This window comes from Hippopotamus amphibius, chromosome 9, assembly GCF_030028045.1.
Source record: "Hippopotamus amphibius kiboko isolate mHipAmp2 chromosome 9, mHipAmp2.hap2, whole genome shotgun sequence".
Taxonomy (NCBI): domain Eukaryota; kingdom Metazoa; phylum Chordata; class Mammalia; order Artiodactyla; family Hippopotamidae; genus Hippopotamus; species Hippopotamus amphibius.
Window position 1 is genome coordinate 74,759,420 of NC_080194.1, and position 22,240 is coordinate 74,781,659.

At 37.2% G+C, this 22,240-nt stretch overlaps 1 protein-coding gene across 1 annotated transcript; it reads right to left on the reverse strand.

The window, feature by feature from the left end:
- Positions 1-1,426: 1,426 nt before the first annotated feature.
- LOC130829485 (zinc finger CCCH domain-containing protein 14-like) lies at positions 1,427-1,885 on the reverse strand. The gene has a single exon (XM_057696036.1). It carries the CDS (start codon positions 1,883-1,885, stop codon positions 1,427-1,429), a length of 459 nt encoding a protein of 152 aa, XP_057552019.1.
- Between the last annotated feature and the right edge of the window lie 20,355 nt (positions 1,886-22,240).

Below are 22,240 nucleotides of genomic sequence, written 5' to 3' on the forward strand. Positions count from 1 at the left end.
TTGTATTATTTTACATTGCCATCAGGATGTATGAGAATTCAGTCACTCTAGTTTATTGACAATATTTCCTATTGCAAGTAGTTTTGATGTTAGCCATTTTAGTAAGTATGAAATTGTATTGAAGAGGAAAATTAGAAACTTGCACTCAGCTAAAAATAACTCCATGCTCGTTCTGCTTTTGTAAAATATGCCTGCTGTGCGGAAAAGGAAAAACAAAACCAGGATGACCTAGCAATCAAATGTAACCATAGGATGTTTTGCTAAATATGGAATGTTCTGCACCTGCTCTTCTAAGTTTCTGTTCAGAAACTTCTGTGCTCTGTAAACCAAGTAACCAATCTACCAATGCTAACTGTAATCATGTGCACTGACCCCTATAAAAGTAAAGCTTACCCTCATCTCGGGGCCCAGAATTTTGGAGCGTTAGCTCATCTGGGGCCGCTGGCTTAATAAACCTGAGCTCTCCAACCCTCCGACTGTGGTGCTTGATTTCTTGATGGACCAATTTCTGCAACGGTATAAATTGTAACTCACTGTGGTTTAAACTTGTGTTTCTCTGGTGAATCATGTTGTGTAACTTCCATGCGAATATTGGCTGTATGAAATATCAGATCAGGTCCTATGCCCACTTACTTTTGATAGATTTTTCTTTTCTGTCTTTTTTTTAAAATGTAGATCCCAAAACCTTTATTTAAAAAGCATATGTTAACAGTAAATGAAAGCATTTTAAGGAACTGTTCCTATTTTTTGCCCTTGCCATTCCAACTGTTTTCACCCTACATGCCCCACCTCACTCATCCTTTCCCAGAAAGCAAAGGACTGGATATCTGAGAACCATTTACCAAAGCAGCACTCAACCCAAGAAGCTTGTATTATCATGCTTTTCAAACTAAATTCACTTAAAGAGTAGGACCGAATAACTGTTTTAAGCCACCTCAACACTTTGGGCCACTCCTGTTTTCAGAACTGATAAGTGAAAGCAGCAATCCAACTTTTGAAATAAGGACACTCCCCTCATACATCTCACTATATGCACAGCAAGGCTGTAGCCTGAAATGGGATTATCAAAACTGACAAAGATATCACCAACATTGTAAATGCTGATACTTGAACAAAGCAGTGTACAAACACGCCTCAGATGTTTTAATAGAATTCAGCTTTTCCTGAAACTGTCTTTCCATAGTCAAAACAAAACACCAAAAAAAAAAAAAAAAAAAACAAAAAAAAACCAAAAAAGCCCCCCAATGTTAAAATCACTTAATAAACTTACATACTTGAAAAATTAGACACTTCAGATAGGCAATAAACTTCATATTATGAAAGGAATATATTCCAACTTTCAAAGATTTAACAAATTCTGTAGAATGTCTTTCATCAGTAATGGAAACTTTCAAACTCCATAGTCTTCTGCCAGGTAGGACTGGTGTCATTCACTGGTTTGAGGTCGAATCCATTTCAAGGCATGCCGTGGTGGTACAGTAATGGTGGGGTGATAATATGTACAGTCAGGTCTTGCACAGTGAGTGTTAAGTCTACAGTGTTTTGGATGATAGAAGGGACATTCCATTTTCTTACAAGCAGGGAAGTAACGGCAGAGCTGACTTTTAGAAGGTGGTGCTGGTGTTGTAACTGCTGGTTTTGGAGGCAGTACTGGAATTTTTCTACTCATATGAGTGAAAGGACAATCTGGTTTAGTACATTTTGCATCGTATTTACAATTAGGATGAATAAACAAACATTTTTCAGCAAATTTACAATTGGGGAAGGCTTTGCAAGGTGACACAGGATGACGGTAAGCACACTCATCCCCATTTTTACAGGCAGGCCAGTACCTGCAGCCCTCCAGGAGTTCTTCTGGTTTCTGTGCCACTCTCAGTTCACTCATATTCATTTTTTTTCAGGTACAGTGTAGCCAGTAGTTTCTCACAGTGTGAGATTATATTTTTATTCTCTTCATTGTGTCCTTTGAAAGGCAAACTTTTTTTTAAAGCTCTTTATTGAAATATAATTGCTCTACACTCTTCTACCAGCTTCTGAAGTACACCAAAGTGAATCAGCTGTATTTATACATATATCCCCATATCCCCTCCCTCCCGCGACTCCCTCCCACCCTCCCTGTCCTGGCCCTCTAAGGCATTACCCTTTGTTGATCTCCCTTTGTTATACAGCAACTTCCCACTGTCTATCTATTTTACAGCTGGTAGTGTATATATGTCTATGCTACTCTCTCACTTCATCCCAGCTTCCCCTTCGTCCCCTGCCCCTCCCAACCCTGTGTCCTCCAGGCCATTCTCTGCATCTGCATCCTTATTCTTGCCCTGTCACAGGGTTGATCATTACCATTTTTTTTTTTTTTTTAGATTCTGTATATATGAGTTAGCATACAGTATTTGTTTTTCTCTTTCTGGCTTACTTTACTCTGCATGAAAGACTCCAGGTCTATCCACCTCATCACATATAGCTCCATTTCATTCCTTTTTATGGCTGAGTAATATTCCATTGTATATATACGCCAAATCTTCTTTATCCATTCGTTTGTTGATGGGCATCTAGGTTGCTTCCATGTCCTGGCTATTGTAAATAGTGCTGCAATAAACATTACAGTACATGTTTCTTTTGGGATTATGGTTTTCTCTGGGTATATGCCCAGGAGGGGGATTACTGGATCATATGGTAGTTCTATGTTTAGTTTTCTGAGGAACCTCCAAACTGTTTTCTATAGTGGCTGTACCAACTTACATTCCCACCAACAGTGCAGGAGAGTTCCCTTTTCTCCACACCCTCTCCAACATTTATTGTCTTTAGATTTTGTGATGATGGCCATTCTGACTGGGGTGAGGTGATTCCTCATTGTAGCTTTGACTTGCATTTCTCTAATGATGAGTGATGTTGAGCATCTTTTCATGTGTTTGTTGGCCATCTGTATGTCTTCTTGGGAGAAATGTCTATTTAGGTCTTCTGCCCATTTGTGAATTGGGTTATTTGCTTTTTTGGTATTAAGCTGCATGAGCTGCTTGTATATTTTGGAGATTAATCCTTTGTCTGTTGCTTCATTGGGAAGTATTTTCTCCCATTCTGGGGGTTGTCTTCTGGTCTTATTTATGGTTTTTTTCACTGTGCAAAAGCTTTTAAGTCTCATGAGGTCCCATTTGTTTATTCTTGATTGTATTTCCATGATTCTAGGAGATGGGTCAAAAAGGATCTTGCTTTGATGTATGTCATAGAGTGTTCTGCCTATGTTTTCCTCGAGGAGTTTTATAGTGTCTGGCCTTACATTTAGGTCTTTAATCCATTTGGAGTTTATTTTTGTGTATGGTGTTAGGAAGTGTTCTAATTTCATTCTTTTACATGTTGCTGTCCAATTTTCCCAGCACCACTTATTGAAGAGGATGTGTTTTTTCCATTGTATATTCTTGCCTCCTTTGTCAAAGATAAGGTGCCCATATGTGCTTGGGTTTACCTCTGAGTTCTCTACTCTGTCACATTGATCCTCCTTTCTATTTTTGTGCCAGTACCATACTGTCTTGATCACTGTGGTCTTGTAGTATAGTTTGAAGTCAGGAAGCCTAATTCCACCAACTCCATCTTTCCTTCTCAAGATTGCTTTGGCTATTCGGGGTCTTTTGCGTTTCCATACAAATCGTAAGATTTCTTGTTCTACTTCTGTGAAAAATGCGATTGGTAATTTGATAGGGATTGCATTGAATCTGTAAGTTGCTTTGGATAGTACAGTCATTTTCATGATGTTGATTCTTCCAATCCAAGAACATGGTATGTCTCTCGATCTGTTTGTATCATCTTTGATTTCTTTCATCAGTGTCTTATAGTTTTCTGCATACAGGTCTTTTGCCTCCTTAGGCAGGTTTATTCCTAGGTATTTTATTCTTTTTGTTGCAATGGTGAATGGGAGAGTTTCCTTAATTTTTCTGCTCTTTCATTGTTAGTGTATAAGAATGCAAGAGATTTCTGCGCATTAATTTTGTATCTTACTACTTTACTAAATTCATCGATTAGTGCTAGCAGTTTTCTGGTAGAGTCTTTAGGGTTTTCTACGTATAATATCATGTCATCTGCAAAGAGTGACAATTTTACTTCTACTTTTCCAATGTGGATTCCTTTTCTTTCATTTTCTTCTCTGATTGCTGTGGCTAAAACCTGCACAACTATGTTGAATAATAATGGTGAGAATGGGCCCCCTTGTCTTGTTCCTGTTCTTAGAGGGAACGCTTTCAGTTTTTCACCATTTAGAATGATGTTGGCTTTTGGTTTCTCATATATGGCTTTTGTTATGTTGAGGTAATTTCCTTCTATGCCTGTTTTCTGGAGAGTTTTTTATCATAAATGGATGTTGAATTTTCTCGAAAGCTTTTTCTGCATCTATTGAGATGATCATATGGTTTCTATCCTTCAATTTGTTGATATAATGTATCACATTGATTGATTTGCATATATTGAAGAATCTTTGCATCCCAGGGATAAACCCCACTTGATCATGGTGTATGATATTTTTAATGTGCTGTTGGATTCTGTTAGCTAGTATTTTGTTGAGGATTTTTGCATCTATATTCATCAGTGATATTGGCCTGTAATTTTATTTTTGTATGTGACATCTTTGCCTGGTTTTGGTATCAGGGTGATGGTGGCCTCATAGAATGAGTTTGGGAGTGTTCCTTCTTATGCTATATTTTGGAAGAGTTTGAGAAGGATAGGTGTTAGCTCTTCTCTAAATGTTTGATAGAATTAGCCTGGGAACCCATCTGGCCCTGGGCTTTTGTTTGTTGGGAGATTTTTAATCACAGTCTCAATTTCCGTACTTGTGATTGGTCTGCTCACATTTTCTATTTCTTCCTGGTTCAGTCTTGGAAGATTGTCCTTTTCTAAGAATTTATCCATTTCTTCCAGGTTATCCAATTTATTGGCATATAGTTGCCTGTAGTAGTCTCCCATGATCTTTTGTATTTCCACAGTGTCAGTTTTTCCTTCTCCTTTTGCATTTCTAATTCTGTTGATTTGCATCTTCTCCCTTTTTTTCCTGATGAGTCTAGCTAATTGTTTATCAATTTGGTTTATCTTCTCAAAGAACCAGCTTTTAGTTTCATTGATCTTTGCTATTGTTTCCTTCTTTTCTTTTTCCTTTATTTCTGCTCTGATCTTTATGATTTCTTTCCTTCTGCTCACTTTGGGGTTTCTTTGTTCTTCTTTCTCTAATTGTTTTAGGGGTAAGGTTAGGTTGTTTATTTGATATTTTTCTTGTTTCTTGAGGTAGGACTGTATTGCTATCAACTTCCCTCTTAGAACTGCTTTTGCTGCATCCCATAGGTTTTGGGTTGTTGTGTTTTCATTGTCATTTGTTTCTAGATTTTTTTTTTGATATCCTCTTTGATTTCTTTAGTGATTTCTTGGTTGTTTAATAGTGTATTGTTTAGCTTCCATGTGGTTGTATTTTTTACAGTTTTTTTTCCTGTAAGTGATATCTAGTTTCATGGCGTTGTGGTCTGAGAAGATACTTGATATGATTTCAATTTTCTTGAATTTACCGAGGCTTGATTTGTGACCCAAGATGTGATCTATCCTGGAGAATGTTCCGTGTGCTCTTGAGAAGAAAGTGTATTCTGTTGTTTTTGGATGGAATGTCCTAGAAATATCAATGAAGTCGAGATGGTCTAATGTGTCATTTAAATCTTGTGTGTCCTTATTTATTTTCTGTTTGGATGATGTGTCCATTGATGTAAGTGGGGTGTTAAAGTCTCCTACTATTATTGTGTTCCTGTCTATTTCCCCTTTTATGGCTGTTAGCATTTGCCTTATGTATTGAGGTGTGTGTTTTACCTCTTCCCCTCCAATTTGGATGCTTTTTGTTTCTTTTACTTGTCTGATTGCTGTGGCTAAAACTTCCAATACTATGTTAAATAGAAGTGACAGAAGTGGACATCCTTGTCTTGTTCCTGATATCACAGAAAAAGATTCAGCTTTTCACCATTGAGCATGATGTTAGCTGTTGGGTCTGTCATGAATGGCCTTTATTATGTTGAGGTACATTCCCTCTATTTGCAGATGAAATAATACTGTATATAGAAAACTCTAAAGATTCCACCAGAAAACTATTAGATCTATTAAATGAATTCAGCAAAGTTTCAGGATACAGGTTTCATGTACAGCAATCTGTTGCTTTTATATACACTAATAGTGAACTATCAGAAAAGAGAAATCAAGAAAACAATCCCACTGACAATTACATCAAAAAGAATAAAATACCCAGGAATAAATTTAACCTAAGAGGTGAAGGATCTATACTCTGAAAACTATAAGAGATTGATGAGGAAAATACAAATAAATGAAGATGATACAAATAAATGAAGATGATACAAATAAATGGAAATATAGCCTGTGTTCATGGATTGGAAGAATTAATATTGTTAAAATGTCCATACTACCCAAAACAATCTACAGATTTAATGCAATCCCTATCAAAATACCCATGGCATTTTAAAGAACTAGAGCAAATTATCCTAAAATAATCCTCAAAAAAAAAAAAAAAAAAAATCCTAAAAGACCCTGAATAGCCAAAGCAATCTTGAGAAAAAAGAACAAAGCTGGAGGTATCATGCTTCCTGACTTTAAACTACATGACAAAGCTACAGTAATTAAAACAGCATGTTATTGGCACAAAAACCAACACATAGATCAATGGATCTGAGTAGAGAGCCCATAAAGCCCATACACATATAGTCAATTAATCTACAACAAAGGAAGCAAGAATATACAATGAGGGAAAGAGAGTCTCTTTAACAAGTGGTGCTGGTAAAACTGGATTAAAGACCTAAATTAAAGACCTGAAACCAGGAAACTTTGGGAAGAAAACATAGGCCGTAAACTCTTTGATATGGGTCTTGGCAATACTTTTTTGGATCTGTCTCTTCAAACAAGGGAAACAAAAGCCAAAATAAATAATTGGGCCTCAAGAAACTTAAAAGCTTTTGCACAGTAAAGGAAGCCATCAACAAAATGAAAAGACAGCCTACTGAATGGGAGAAGATATTTGCAAAAAATATGACTGATAAGGGGTTAGTATCCAAAATATACAAACAGCTCATACAACTCAATATCAAAAAAACAAGCAATCTGATTAAAAAATGGTCAGAGGGCCTAAATAGGTATTTTTGCAAAGAAGACATACAGATGGCCAAAAAGCCTATAAAAGTTACTGAACATCACAAATCAACATGAAAATGCAAATCAAAATCACAATGAGATATCACCTCACAACTGTCAAAATGGCTACTACTAGGAGGCAAGAAATAACAAGTGTTGGTGAGGATGTGGAAGAAAGGAAACCTAGTACACTGTTGGTGGGAATGTAAATTTGTGCAGCCACCATGGAAAACAGTGTGGAACTTCCTCAAAAAGTTAAAAACAGAACTATCACATGATACAGCAATTATACTCCTAGGTATGTATCTGAAGAACATGAAAACACTCATTCAAAAAGATACATACACCCCAACATTCATAGCAGCATTATTTACAATAGCCAAGATATGGAAGTAATCATTAGATAAACAGATAAAGATGTGGTACACATATAAAATGGAATATTAGCCATAAAAAATAAAATCTTGCCATATGTGACAACGTTGATGGACCTAAAGGGTATATATATGCTTAGTGAAGTAAGTCAGACAGAGAAAGACAAATACCATATGATTTCACTTTATGTGGAATCTAAAAAATAAAACAAACAAATGAATATAACAAACTCAAAACAGACTCACAGATACAGAGAACCAACTAGTGGCTGCCAAGGGGAGAGGATTAGGGGAGGGCAAGATAGGTGAAGGGGATTAAGAGGTACAAACTGCTGTGTATAAAATAAATAAGCTACAAGGATATATTGTACAACACAGGGAATAAAACCAAGTTTGTAATATAAGTTTATATGGAGTATAATATATAAAAATATCAAATCACGCTGCTGAACACCTGAAACTAATAAAATATAAGTCAACTACATGTCAATAAAAAATACAACTTGAAGAAAATTTTAGCTAGTCTATTTCTGGATTTTCAATTTTGTTCTATTAACCTTTTATGCTTTTACTTGACCAAAGCCTTATATATTGTCTTGATATATTTTCTTGAGCTTAGAGTAAATCCACCAACTTTGTTGATCTTTTTCATGTTCATTTTGGCTATTTTCAGCCTTCTGAATTTCCATATACAGAATAGCGTCACCATTTACTAAACTTTTTGGTTCTGGGATTTTGATAGTGACTTTGATGAACCTGTGAGTCCAATTTGGGAAATTTTACATTTAACAACATTGTCTGTCAATCCATGATCAAACTAGGAATACAAGGAAACATCTCTGATGAATAAAGAATATGTAGAAAATATCTAGCGCTAACAACTTGTTTAACATTCAATAAAGCTGTAAGAAACACGTAGTCTTGGAAAAGACTTGGGTTCTTGTGAAGACAGAGTACTAGACCTGCCCCCCCCGGCAAAAACCATCATAAAGACAGACAAAGCACATACGATGCCCATTTGGCAGAGCACTATTATAATGTATGTGAGAAGAAAAACAAGGATGTGAACCCCACGATGCCCTGGTTTCCTTTTGGGGTCCCTTTCTTGTCAGGACATAGGGAGATGGAGCCCAAGTAAAGCAGCTCTCTTGCTCAGGAGATCTGAGCAATAGGTTCTGGGTTGTGAAGGTAACTGAAATGTATGGGGTAAATTACCAGAGAGGTGGGTTCTGGAAGGAGGCTGGGGAAAAGGAACAGAAGTCTTCATGAGGTTCACCCAGGCACCCTGGAAACTGGGCAGAGATTCCAGACGACATTGGATGCTGAGAATGGTGACTCCTGGCCTAGGCAGAAAGGAGACCACTTGCTGAACAGCTCAAGGATTGAGGGGAGGCCCATGAAAAATAAAATCCACGCCCCTAAATAAGGCTGAGGCCCTGGAATAAGGGCCAAGTTCATCCTCATAAAAATGATGAAGATAAAAGTTAAAGAAGAAATTCTTGAAAAAATCCAGAAAAAAAATTTCATGTAAAAAACCATATAAATGATGATTAACTTCTTATCAGAAATAATGGATGTCAGAAAAAATTGATATTTTTTAAACGCTGGAAGAAAAAAATTCTTTTGCAAAAGAATTCTATATTCAGTGAAACAAATCCATGAAGAATGAAAAATGAAAGCTGAATGAATCAGCACATGATCAATATGAGAAAATAACATGGGAGGTTCTCCAGGCTGAAGGGAAAGGTCACCACATGTTCATTTGACTATAGAGGAAGAAATGAAGAATATCGGAAGTGGAAAATACACATGAATCTACTAGAACTAACAAATGGGTGGAGCAACATTGCAAAATACAAGGTAAATATCCAGAAATAATTTCCATATGTGGTAATTTAGCATGTGCAGTTTTTTTACGCTGTAAACTTTAACAAAATGATGAGAAAAACCAAAGAAAGCCTAAAGAATTGGACCCATATCCTATGTTCATAATTTGGAAGACTCTACTGTTAAGGTATCACTCTCCCCAGACTGATCTGTGGATTCAATGTGATCCCAGTTAAATCATAACAAAAAATGTTAGGGATAGAAATAGAATTATTCTAAAATTTATATTAAATAGCAAATTAACCAGAATACCCAAAACTATTTTGAAGGAGAAGAAAAGTTGGAGGACTCATACCATCTGATTTCCAAACTTACTATGAAGTCACAGTAATTAAGACAGTGTAGTAATAGCGAAATGAATACACAAATATGAATGAAAAGAATAGAGTCCAGAAACAGGTTACAGAGGAAACACGGGGTGAAGGAAATGTCCCATATCTCAGCTGTGGGGGTGGGTACCCTGCTGGATGTATCTGCCAAACTCATAGAATTGTATACCTAAAAAGAATATTTTACCCTCTATAAACTTGATCTCAATCAATATAATTTTTAAAAAGATATGGTAGTTATATTTGAGAATTTTTTGTTCTGTTGATATTAGCCTCATAATCTACAAAGCAACCTGAAATCAGCATAAACACTAATTTCAAACTCTCACAAATGGTAAAAATAGCAAACTATGAACCAAATTAATTTTGAATAGTTATTGATATTGAATCAGTATGATGGTGAATCAATCAATATTGACTATGGATACTGAAATTCAAAATATTAATGTTTTCCTAAATAATAAAAAATAAAATATTTAATTAGAAAAAAACATGTACATAGGTATGCGAGTAATGTAATTTTAGTAACCTGGGTTTAGCTACTGTCATAATAATTTTTAGGCATCTTAGTTTTCAGCTCATATAGAGAGAAAAAAAGATTTCATTAATTTCCCTGCAGGATGATGGGCTAGATCCATAGAAACTCTCAGAAATTTGTATTTGGTTTTTGCCATTGTTATCAGCATATTACACAAGCTGTTTGAGTAAGTAAAGGAAGTTATTTTTTTCAAAATAATTTATCATTCAAGAAAGGGCATTCTATATGGGTTACACATTTTTTTCATTAGTAAAACCTTCATTCATCTTTCCATATTTGGCATATTTTGAAGTTCTCTTTAAAGAGAAGCACTTCAAAAGTTTTCATCTTGACTTGGATTATGTAGTGTTTTAATTATATGAATAAAAACTTTCGGAACAGTTTAGCGGAGATGATTCTTTGGACCTAAAGGACTGTTTTTCTTATTCTAAACTATTATGTTTGGTTAATGAAGCATGTGCCATTTTCCCTGTATATTCTCTGCATTATTTCTTTTTTTGTTTGTTTGTTTTGTTTTTTAAATTAATTAATTAATTTTATTGGCTGTGTTGGGTCTTTTTTTGCTGTGCGTGGGCTTTCTTTTAGTTGCTGTGAATGGAGGCTACTCTTCGTTGTGGTGCACAGGCTCCTCATTGCCATGGCGTCTCTTGTTGCGGAACACAGGCTCTAGGTGCATGGGCTTCAGTAATTGCAGCACATGGGCTCAATAGTTGTGGCGCACGGGCTTAGTTGCTCCGCGGCATGTGGGATCTTCCTGGAGCAGGGATTGAACCCGTGTCCCCTGCATTGGCAGGTGGATTCTTAACCACTGTGCCACCAGGGAAGCCCTGTACTTTACTTTTTAACAGGAAAGAAAAAAAAAGGTGCAGGAAAAGGATTGGACAAAGGGAAAGCTATTAGCATAAAAAGTGTACTTAATTTTCTGGCATTGTTTTGAATTTTCTATCAGTAGTTAATTTTGAAATATGGTACAAGGTTTTACTATTTACTTCCTGAAAAGATTGCATCAGTAATGACAGTAGCAAAAATAAAGTTTAACCCAGATAAAACAAATAATTGAAGATCTCTTTAAATTCTATACAGAGAAATTGTATTTTTATTTGTTTACAATATAAAGAAATCCATTATCTTTGGTAAATTGTTGCACTTCCTTCAGGGAAGAACCACCGAATTATTTGACAAAGTCAAATCCTCATATACCATTATAAAATAATATTTTTTTCCTCATTTACTGTAGATATAACTTATTTACGTGATAACTTGATTAATGGCCTTATTCTCTACTAAAAGCAGGGTCTATGAAAAAATGTATTTCTTGTTTTTGATTAGCAAAATACCTCCAGCACTTAGCAGAGTGCCTACAAGATAATGGGTGCTCAATAAATGATTTTTGAATGAGCCAATAAAGGAGTGGAACAAAATGGCATTGTCTGCCTGTGGTAAAATTAACCATTACGATATGCATAAAATGTTTTGTATTAAGATAGTTTGTGTATGAAGCAGTGGTTTATTCAGATATATGTTTATTTAACATCTAGAATGAGCTTGACATGTATAATATGCTGGAAATAGAAAGATAAAACGTTCAGTATGCACCCACATTTTATCTTTTGGTTTTTATCAATGTTATGTTTTGAACTAAGTTTTGACAGAGAAACGTCACAAAAATAGCATTAAGAGTTCCTGTTTACCCCATCACTCAGCTTTCCCTAATGTTTAAAATGTTATGTGGTCTGAAAGGATACATGAACCCCAATGTTCATTGCAGCACTATTTATAATAGCCAAGACATGGAAGCAACCCAAATTGACAGAGGAGTCAATAAAGAAGATGTGGTACATATATACAATGGAATATTACTCAGCTATAAAAAAGAATGAAATAATGCATTTGTAGCAACATGGATGGACCTAGAGATCATCATACTGAGTGAAGTCAGACAGAGAAAGAGAAATATCACATGATATCGCTTATATGCAGAATCTAAAAAAAAAAAAAAGAGATGCAAATGAACACATTTACAAAACAGAAACAGACTCACAGACTTAGAGAAGGAACTTATGGTTAAGGGGGGGAAGGGTGGAGGGAAAGGATAGTCAGGGAGTTTGGGATTGACGTGTACACACTGCTATATTTAAAATGGATAACCAACAAGGACCTACTGTGTAGCATAGGGAACTCTGCTCAGTGTCATGTGGCAGCCTGGGTGGGAGGGGAGTCTGGGGGAGAATGGATGCCTCTACATGTATGGCTGAGTCCCTTTGCTGTGCACCTGAAACTATCACAACATTGTTAATCGGCTACACTCCAATATAAAGTAAAAAGTTGGAGGGAAAAAAAAAAAGCCAAAACAAAAAACAAACAAACAAAAGAGTGAGACATGAAGAAATGCTGCCGCCTTGTGGGCTTTTTCCATAACAAAACAACTTTAAAACCTGTGCTGATGGACACGATATTCACAAGGCCTTTGGGGCTCTAAAGAAAAAACTCCTGCTGTCAAGAAACATCCCACTTTAGGTCATCGGAAAAGAGTTCAAATGAGGACAGATGTTCAAGAAGCCAATTTCAAGAGGTACGTTTTACTCACCCAGTTTGCAATCACAATGTCCGGAAGGCTTCCTCATCTCCACCATCTAGTCTGCCACTGGACATTTTAAACTTATGGGAGTTCCCTTGTATGTTATTTGTCGTTTTTCCCTTGTTGCTTTTAATAATTTTTCTTTTTCTTTAATTTTTGTCAGTTTGACTACTATGTGTCTTGGCATGTTTCTCCTTGGGTTTATTCTTCCTGGGACTCTGTGCTTCCTGGACTTGCGTGGCTATTTCCTTTCGCATGTTAGGGAAGTTTTCAACCATAATCTCTTCAAATATTTTCTCAGGTCCTTTCTCTCTCTCTTCTCCTTCTGGGACCCCTATAATGTGAATGTTGTTGCATTTAATGTTGTCCCAGAGGTGTCTTAGGCTGTCTTCATTTCTCTTCATTCTTTTTTCTTTATTCTTTTCCACATTAGTGATTTTCATCATTCTGTCTTTCAGGTCACTTATCCATTCTTCTGCCTCAGTTATCCTGCTATTGGTTCCTTCTAGTGTATTTTTCATTTCAGTTATTGTATTGCTTGTCTCTGTTTGTTTGTTCTTTAATTCTTCTAGGTCTTTGTTAAACTTTTCTTGCATCTTTTCAATCTTTGCATACAGTCTTTTTTCAAAGTCCTGGATCATCCTCACTATCATTATTCTGAATTCTTTTTTTACAGGCTCTTTGGTGGGGCTAATGGTGGGCTCCAGGAGGGCTCACGGCAAGGAGCACTTACAAGAACCCCTGCTGCCAGTGTCCCCATCTCCGTGGTGAGCCACAGCCACCCTCCACCTCTGCAGGTGATCCTCCAGCACCAGCAGGTAGGTCTGGTTCAGTCTCCTATGGGGTCACTACTCCTTCCTCCTGGGTCCTGGTGCACACACTATTTTTTGTGTGCCCTCCAAGAGTGGAGTCTCTGTTTCTCCCAGTCCTATGGAAGTCTTGCAGTCAAATCCCACTGACCTTCAAAGTCTATTCTCTGGGGATTCCTCCTCCCATTCTGGACCCCCAGGTTGGGAAGCCTGACGTGGGGCTCAGAACCCTCACTCCAGTGGGCGGACTTCTGTGGTATAACTGTTCTCCAGTTTGTGAGTGGCCCACCTAGTGGTTATGGGATTTGATTTTATTTCAACTGTGCCCCTTCTACCATCTCATTGTGGCTTCTTCTTTGTCTCTGGATGTGGGATGTCTTTTTTGGTGAGTTCCAGTGTCTTCCTGTAGATGATTGTTCAGCAGTTAGTTGTGATTTCAGTGCTCTTGCAAGAGGCAGTGAGTGCATGTCCTTCTACTGTGCCATGTTGAACCCACCACGGGACATTTTAAAGCTATATTCATAAAGTTTGTTTCCTTCCACACCTCCTCTCACCAAACTGTCACTGATATAAGCCTGGGGAAATGTAATAACTGCCCAGGAGATATTTTAAATCCCGAGGACAGAATCTGATTTCCTGGATTCTCAGAAACACATTAAATTTGGCATATCTCCATCTCTATCATTTGCACATCAGAATACACCACCACTAGCTGCCTAACTCCTTGCGGTGGATATGGGGAGCTTCCTTGCGCTTTCCTCCCTACATTTCCAAAGAACTCTCCATGTTTCCTTTTAACAAGTCTTATATATCTCTCTAAAAAAACAACAAAACAAAAAACAAACAAACAAACAAAAACCCACCATTGCCCTATTTTATCAGTCTTCACAATTCTCCTAGTGGTAACTCCTGAGTTAAAATCCTGGTCCATTGAAGCTACTCCACTCATTACAATTAAGTGATCACAATTTGAATTATATAAGTGACCTCAAATTCCTCACTTAAATTTCTCATTGCTTTAGAAAATTTTGAAAGTACACATCAGAAAGTACCAGGGCCTGTATGGACGACTTGGGGTGAGGAGAGTAGTGAGAACCCTGTGTCCATACAAAGGCAAAGAAGGACAGTGACTGTGATTCATATGCAGCAAGGATGACGATGAGGATAAATTTAAAAAACTGGAAATAATCAGGAAATGAAACAAGTAGATTTTTCTCCTAAATTCAGGGTGTGTCAGTGGTGCAGCCAGAGAATAGGTATCATCCCTCCACATGCAGAAATCATGCAATTCTTCATCCTTTACATTTTCTATCTTTTACATCATGCATCACTCATATTGGAACAGTTTTCTCCTAATTTTACAAAATCTATTAAACACCCATCACCATCACGTGTGTTTGTTCATCTCATATACAGGCCTAAACAACTCCATGACTTATGAATTCTCCAGGTTTTCACCTGATCTAATTTTTACAGTAAAGTGAATACATTTGGTAATGTATATATAAGAAGTGGAAGAAACAATAACTGAAGAAAAGCCATCTTAGTGTTCCTCTCCAATTAAAAAGTAATAAACTGTATTAATTAAACAAAATCAACTTAATATGTGCACTGGGGAATTACTCTCATCTTTAATTTCTGAACACCAAAAATTTAATGAATACCATCCTAAAAATGCCTCAGCATATAATAAAAGCAATATTTAATGAATTTTGGACAAATAAAATCATAAACTAGATTTTTCATGATTAACAGGTAAGTAAAAAAGATGGTTTGAGAACATCTCAACCATAACTCATGACATATGGAAAAAATGAATTCAGTGTCAAGTAGACAAAATAGACTTATATTACAAATCTGTCAGTGTCTTGAGTTTGTTAGCAATTCATTCACCATTTTGAAATTACCAGTTGTGATCCAATATTTCTAAATTATTTCTAAAGCTATGTGTATACACAAGCACTCTTGCTTCATAGGTTTAGCACTCCTAAATATATCTTCATTTATTTACATATTGCATTTCCCTGTATATCAAAACCATAAAAAACTGTTTGTGTTCCCTTTGCCAAGTAAAGAAGCAAGTGCAAAGAAAAATATAGTGTCAAATATTATGCATATCTGCTCAGAATTTCAGAATTATGGATTTTCATTACACTTGTTATAAATTTGCCAAATTAACATTTTAAAAATAGAGCTCTCGGCAATGCATGGTCAGCCCTGGTTCAATAAAAAACCAGAAGGGAAATTGAAGTAGATGAGCTTATTACTCAGAGGTCCTGCAATAATTAACAGCAAACCTTGAGGGCCCATTCATGATGACCAAGGCAAGATGCAGGCAGACAGCGTGACAGTACTTGGGCTCATGCCTTCATCAGTGACAATGGGTAAAATTCTTTGGGTTTCCAGGGTTAAGTGTCTATCGTTGAATTAAAACCAAAGTGAGCAGGACTTTTTTTTTTTTTTTTTTAGTTTTTTTTTTTAATTTTTTTTTAGAACTTTTATTGAGATACAGTTAACAGACAATAAACAGCATATATTTAGAGTGTACAATTTGGTGTCCCAATCTCCCAATTCATTTCCCCCCAACCCTCCCTGCTTTCCCCACTTGGTGTCCATGTGTTTGTTCTCTACACCTGTGTCTCTATTTCTGCCTTGCATTTCCTCTTTCATAGTTGTTAGCATTTGCCTTATGTATTCAGGTGCTCCTATATTGGGTGCGTATATATTTATAATTGTTATCTCCTCTTCTTGGATGGATCCCTTGATCTTTATGTAATGTCCTTTCTTGTCTCTTGCAACATTTTTTATTTTAAAGTCTATTTTATCTGATATGAGTATTGCTATTCCAGCTTTCTTTTGATTTTTATTTGCATGGAATATCTTTTTCCATCCCCTCACTTTCAGGCTGTATGTGTCCCTAGGTCTGAAGTGGGTCTCTTGTAGACAGCATATATATGGGTCTTGTTTTTGTATCCATTCAGCCAGTCTGTGTCTTCTGGTTGGTGCATTTAGTCCATTTCCATTCAAGGTAATTGTCGACATGTATGTTCCTATTACCATTTTCTTAATTGTTTTGTTGTTGTTTTTGTAGGTCCTTTTCTTCTCTTATGTTTCCCGCTTAGAGAAGTTCGTTTAGCATTTGTTGTAGGCTGGTTTGGTGGTGCTGAATTCTCTTAGCTGTTGCTTGTCTGTAAAGCTTTTGATTTCTCCATCAGATCTGAATGAGATCCTTGCTGGGTAGAGTATTCTTGGTTGTAGCTTCTTCCCTGTCATCACTTTCAGTATATCGTGCCACTCCCTTCTGGCTTGCAGAGTTTCTGCTGAGAAATCAGCTGTTAACCTGATGGGAGTTCCCTTGTATGTTATTTGTTGTTTTTAATAACTTTTCTCTGTCTTTAATTCTGTCAACTTGACTAATATATGTCTTGGCGTGTTTCTTGGATTTATCCTGCCTGGGACTCTCTGTGCTTCCTGCACTTGGGGAGCTATTTCCTTTCCCATGTTAGGGAAGTTTTCAACTAGAATCTCTTCCAGTATTTTCTCCGGTCCTTTCTCTCTCTCTTCTCCTTCTGGGACCCCTTATAATGTGAATGTTGGTGTGTTTAACGTTTTCCCAGAGGTATCTCAGGCTGTCCTCAGTTCTTTTCATTCTTTTTTCCTTATTCTTTTCCGCATCGGTGATGAGCACCATTCTGTCTTCCAGCTCACTTATTCGCCCTTCTGCCTCAGTTAATCTGCTGTTGGTTCCTTCTAGTGTATTTTTCATTTCCCTTATTGTGTTGCATATCTCTGTTTGTTTGCTCTTTAATTCTTCTAGGTCTTTGGTAAACTTTTCGATCTTTGCATCCAATCTTTTTTCAAAGTCCTGGATCATCTTCACTATCATTATTCTGAATTCTTTTTCTGGAAGGGTGCTTATCTCCTCTTCATTTAGTTGTTTTTCTGGGGTTTTATCCTGTCCCTTCATCTGGTACAAAGTCCTCTGCTTTTTCATTTTCTGTGTGTTTCTGTGGCTGTGGTTTTCAGTTCCACAAGATGAAACACTGCTGATACTGCTTGATCCTGCTGTCTGCCCTCTTGTGGAGGAAGCTATCTAGGAGCCTCCTGTGTGCTTCCTGATGGGAGGGACTGATGGTGGGTAGGGCTGGGTGGGTGGAGCTCAGTAAAACTTTAATCTGCTTGTCTGCTAATGGGTGGGGCTGTGTTCCCACCTTGTTGGTTATTTGGCCTGAAGCCACCTAGCACTGGAGCCCACAGGCTCTTTGGTGGGGCTAATGGCGGACTCTGGGAGGGCTCACACCAATAAGCACCTCCCAAAACCCCTGCTGCCAGTGCCCCTGCCTCCTCGGTGAGCCATAGCTGCCCCCCCCACCTCTGCAGGCAACCCTCCAACACCAGCAGGTAGGTCTGGTTCAGTCTCCTATGGGGTCACTGCTCCTTCCCCCTGGGTCCTGGTGAGCACATTTTTTTTGTGTGCCCTCCAAGAGTGGAGACTCTGTTTCCCCCAGTCCTGTGGAGGTCCTGCAATCAAATCCCGCTGGCTTTCAGAGTCTGATTCTCTGGGGATTCCTCCTCCTGTTGCTGGACTCCCAGGTTGGGAAGCCTGATGTAGGGCTCAGAACCCTCATTTTAGCAGGTGGACTTCTGCAGTATAACTGTTCTCCAGTTTGTGAGTCACCCACCCAGCATTTATGGTATTTGATTTTAACGCGATTGCGCCCCTCCTACCGTCTCATTGCGGCTTCTCCTTTGTCTCTGGATGTGGGGTGTCTTTTTTGGTGAGTTCCAGTGTCTTTCTGTTGATGATTGTTCAGTAGTTAGTTGTAATTCTCGAGCAGGACTTTCATAAGCTCTGAGGGTCTTATTGAAGAGTTCCGTGAGAAGAGGGATCAGGGTTTCTGGAAGACTGCTGATCACAAATCCTGCTGGGGAAGACACAGCTGGAACTTACATTTGCCTCTAAGTTTGCACCTGTTTTCTAGTGCATGTGCTCACAAGATAGCTGGTGTCAGTTCAAGGGACCTAAAGGCTGCCTGGCTACACAAAATGATTGCTGAGGAAGCAATATCAGGAAGTGGTTTGGGTAAACTCTCAAAAATACTCCTGTGTAATGCTTACTATAACTGCCATAATGTGTCAGTAGTTACAAACAGGAGGAAAAGATAAAATATACAAATTATGAAAAATATAATCTCAAACTATTTGAGTGTTAAGGCCAGTAGGAAAGGAATTACTATAGGTGTCATCCCACTCTGTCCTCAAGTAGTTTTTTTGTGATCATCTGTTACCTAAAATAATGCTTAAATAATGTGGAAGAAGTTAATTTTCATTTACTATACAAGTTTATCATACTAAAAACCATTCAGTTTTATTAATTAACATACATTAAGTTCACATACAGTCTAAATAAACCTTTAACAATTCACCTATGATTCTCTATCAAAATAGAGATTACATCAAGACAGTATGGTACTAGCACAAAAACAGAAATATAGATCAATGGAACAGAATAGAGAGCCTAGAGATAAACCCATGCACATATGGTCACCTCATCCTTGACAAAGGAGGCAAGAATATACAATGGAGAAAAGACAAACTCTTCAATAAGTGGTGCTGGGAAAACTGGACAGCTACATGTAAAAGAATGAAATTAGAACACTTCCTAACACCATACACAAAAATAGACTCAAAATGGATTAAAGACCTAAATGTAAGGCCAGATACTCTAAAACTCTTAGAGGAAAACATAGGCAGAATACTCTATGACATAAATCACAGCAAGATCTTTTTTGACCCATTTCCTGGAGTAATGGAAATAAAAACAAAAATAAAAAAATGGGACCTAATGAAACAAAAGATTTTGCACAGCAAAAGAAACCATAAACAAGACAAGAAGACAACCCTCAGAATGGGAGAAAATATTTGCCAACAGTGCACCTGACAAAGGATAAATCTTCAAAATATACAAGCAACACATGCAGCTCAATATCAAAAAAACAACCCAATACGAAAGTGGGCAGAAGGCCTAAATAGACATTTCTCCAAAGAAGACATACAGATGGCCAACAAACACATGAAAACATGCTCAACACCACTAATCATTAGAGAAATGCAAATCAAAACCACAGTGAGGTATCACCTCACACCAGTCAGAATGGCCATCGTCAAAAAATCTGCAAACCATAAATGCTGGAAAGGGTGTGGAGAAAAGGGAACCCTCCTGCTCTGTTGATGGGAATGTAAATTGATACAGCCATCTGGAGAACAGTATGGAGGTTCCTTAAAAAACTAAAAATAGAACTACCATATGATCCAGCAATCCCACTACTGGGCATATACCCTGAGAAAACTATAATCCACAAAGATACATGTACCATAATGTTGATGGCAGCACTAATTACAATAGCCAGGACATGGAAGAAACCTAAATGCCCATCAACAGATGAATGGATAAAGAAGATATGGTACATATGTACAATGGAAGATTACTCAGCATATAAAAGAACAAAATTGAGTGACTTGTAGAGAAATTGATGTACCTAGAAACTGTCATACAGGGTGAAATAAGTCAGAAAAACAAATACCATATGCTAATGCATATATATGGAATCTAGAAAAATGGTACTGACGAACCTAGAGGCAGGGCAGGAACAAAGATGCAGATGTAGAGAATGGACTTGAGGACACAGCAGGGGAAGGGGAGGCTGGGATGTAGTGAGAAGGTAGCACTGACATATACACACTACCAAATGTAAACTGGATGGCTAGTGGGAAGCTGCTGCATAGCACAGGGAGATCAGGTCACTGCTTTGTGACAGCCTAGAGAATTGAGATGGGGTGGGTGGGAACGAGGCTCAATAGGGAGGGGATATGGGGATATACATATACATATAGCTGATTCACTTTGTTGTACAACAGAAACTAACACAGCATTGTAAAGCAATTTACTCCAATAAAGATGTAAAAAAAATACAGATTACAGAAATTCAGAAGCATTCTTGTTCTTCTGATAGAATAATCTGAGATTGTGATTTATATGGTTTACAAAAATGAGGCTAATTATTTAGCAAACATGGGTATATTTTAATTTTATACCCACTTATGGAAGGGTTACCTACACTTTTCTTGGATATCAATAAAGTAACTTTAGAGTTGAATTATTTTAATTATTGTTTCCAAATAATCTCAAATAATGCCAATATAAATAAAGATATTGATAACAATTATACCTGTCCAAACATTCATCCCCTTGATCCTGTGATCAATACCAACAAATAAATTTTATAAGTGTTTTTTCTTTATTTCCTATAACATTCAGATTTAAAGTGATGCCAAAAAGAGGTACTGACTGAATGTTTTCTACTAGGTATTTCAGTATTTAATTAGATTTTATTTTTGATTACCTACTTTTTTTTTTTTTTTTTGTCATTCAAGTTTCTTTCCATTATGAACTCTCAGGTGTTTTCTAAAGTATATATTTACGACTAACATCTTTAATCACTTACTACACTTGTAGGGTTTCTCTCCACTGTGGATTTTCTGATGTCGAGCAAGGTGACAATTCTGGTTAAAAGCTTTGTCATATTCTCTATATTTGTACAGTTTTCCCTAGTGGGAAAATGTCTAGAAGGTTTTGAGAGCCATTTAAAGACTTTGGCAGATTCGCTACATTTATGAGTTTTCTCTCTAGCACGAGATCGCTAACGCTGAGTAAGTTATGAGTCCTGATTAAAGGCTCTGTCACGTTCTTCACAGTTGTTAGGTTCCCTTCAATATGGATTTCCCTATGTCTTCTTAGATTTAATGATTGGTTAACACCCCTCCCACATTTATTACACTTGTAATGTTCCTCCCTAGCATGAACACTCTGATGTTGAGTAAGACTTGAAAACTGGTTAAGAACTTTACCACACTCAATGCATTTGGAACACTCTTAATACACAGCAAGATTAGAACTTTGATGAAAGGGACTTCCTAGGAGGCACAGTGGTTAAGAATATCTCTGCCAATGCAGGGGACACAGGTTCGATCCCTGCTCCAGGAAGATCCCACATGCCGCGGGGCAACTAAGCCCGTGAGCCACAACTATTGAGCCCGTGTGCCGCAACTACTGAAGCCCATATGCCTAGAGCCCATGCTCTGCAACAAGAGAAGCCACTGCACTGAGAAGCCTGAGCACCACAACAAAGAGTATCTCCCACTCGCCGCAACTAGAGAAAGCCCATGTGCAGCAAAGAAGACCCAACACAGCCAATAAATAAATTAATTAATAAAAAAAATTTAAAAAAAATTAAAAAAAAGAATTTTGGTGAAACACATTTGTACATTTATTACTTTTAGAATAGTTCTCTGAAAATTGAACTCCCCAGTGTTTCATAAGATTTGATGAGTCTTGGTCAGAATTATTCCCCGTTTCAATGCATGGATAACTTCTTGCTCTATTATAAATACTCCTGTGATTATTGAAGATAGAGCTCTTGCTTAAGACCTTATTCATTTTATTGCACATGAAAAGGTGTTTTGTATTATGTATACTATGATACCTATTAAACAACACTGGCTGGATAAACTCT

Coding starts and splice junctions, on each gene's coding strand:
- LOC130829485 (XM_057696036.1), bottom strand. CDS start 1,885: ATGAGTGAACTGAGAGTGGCACAGAAACCAGAAGAACTCCTGGAGGGC.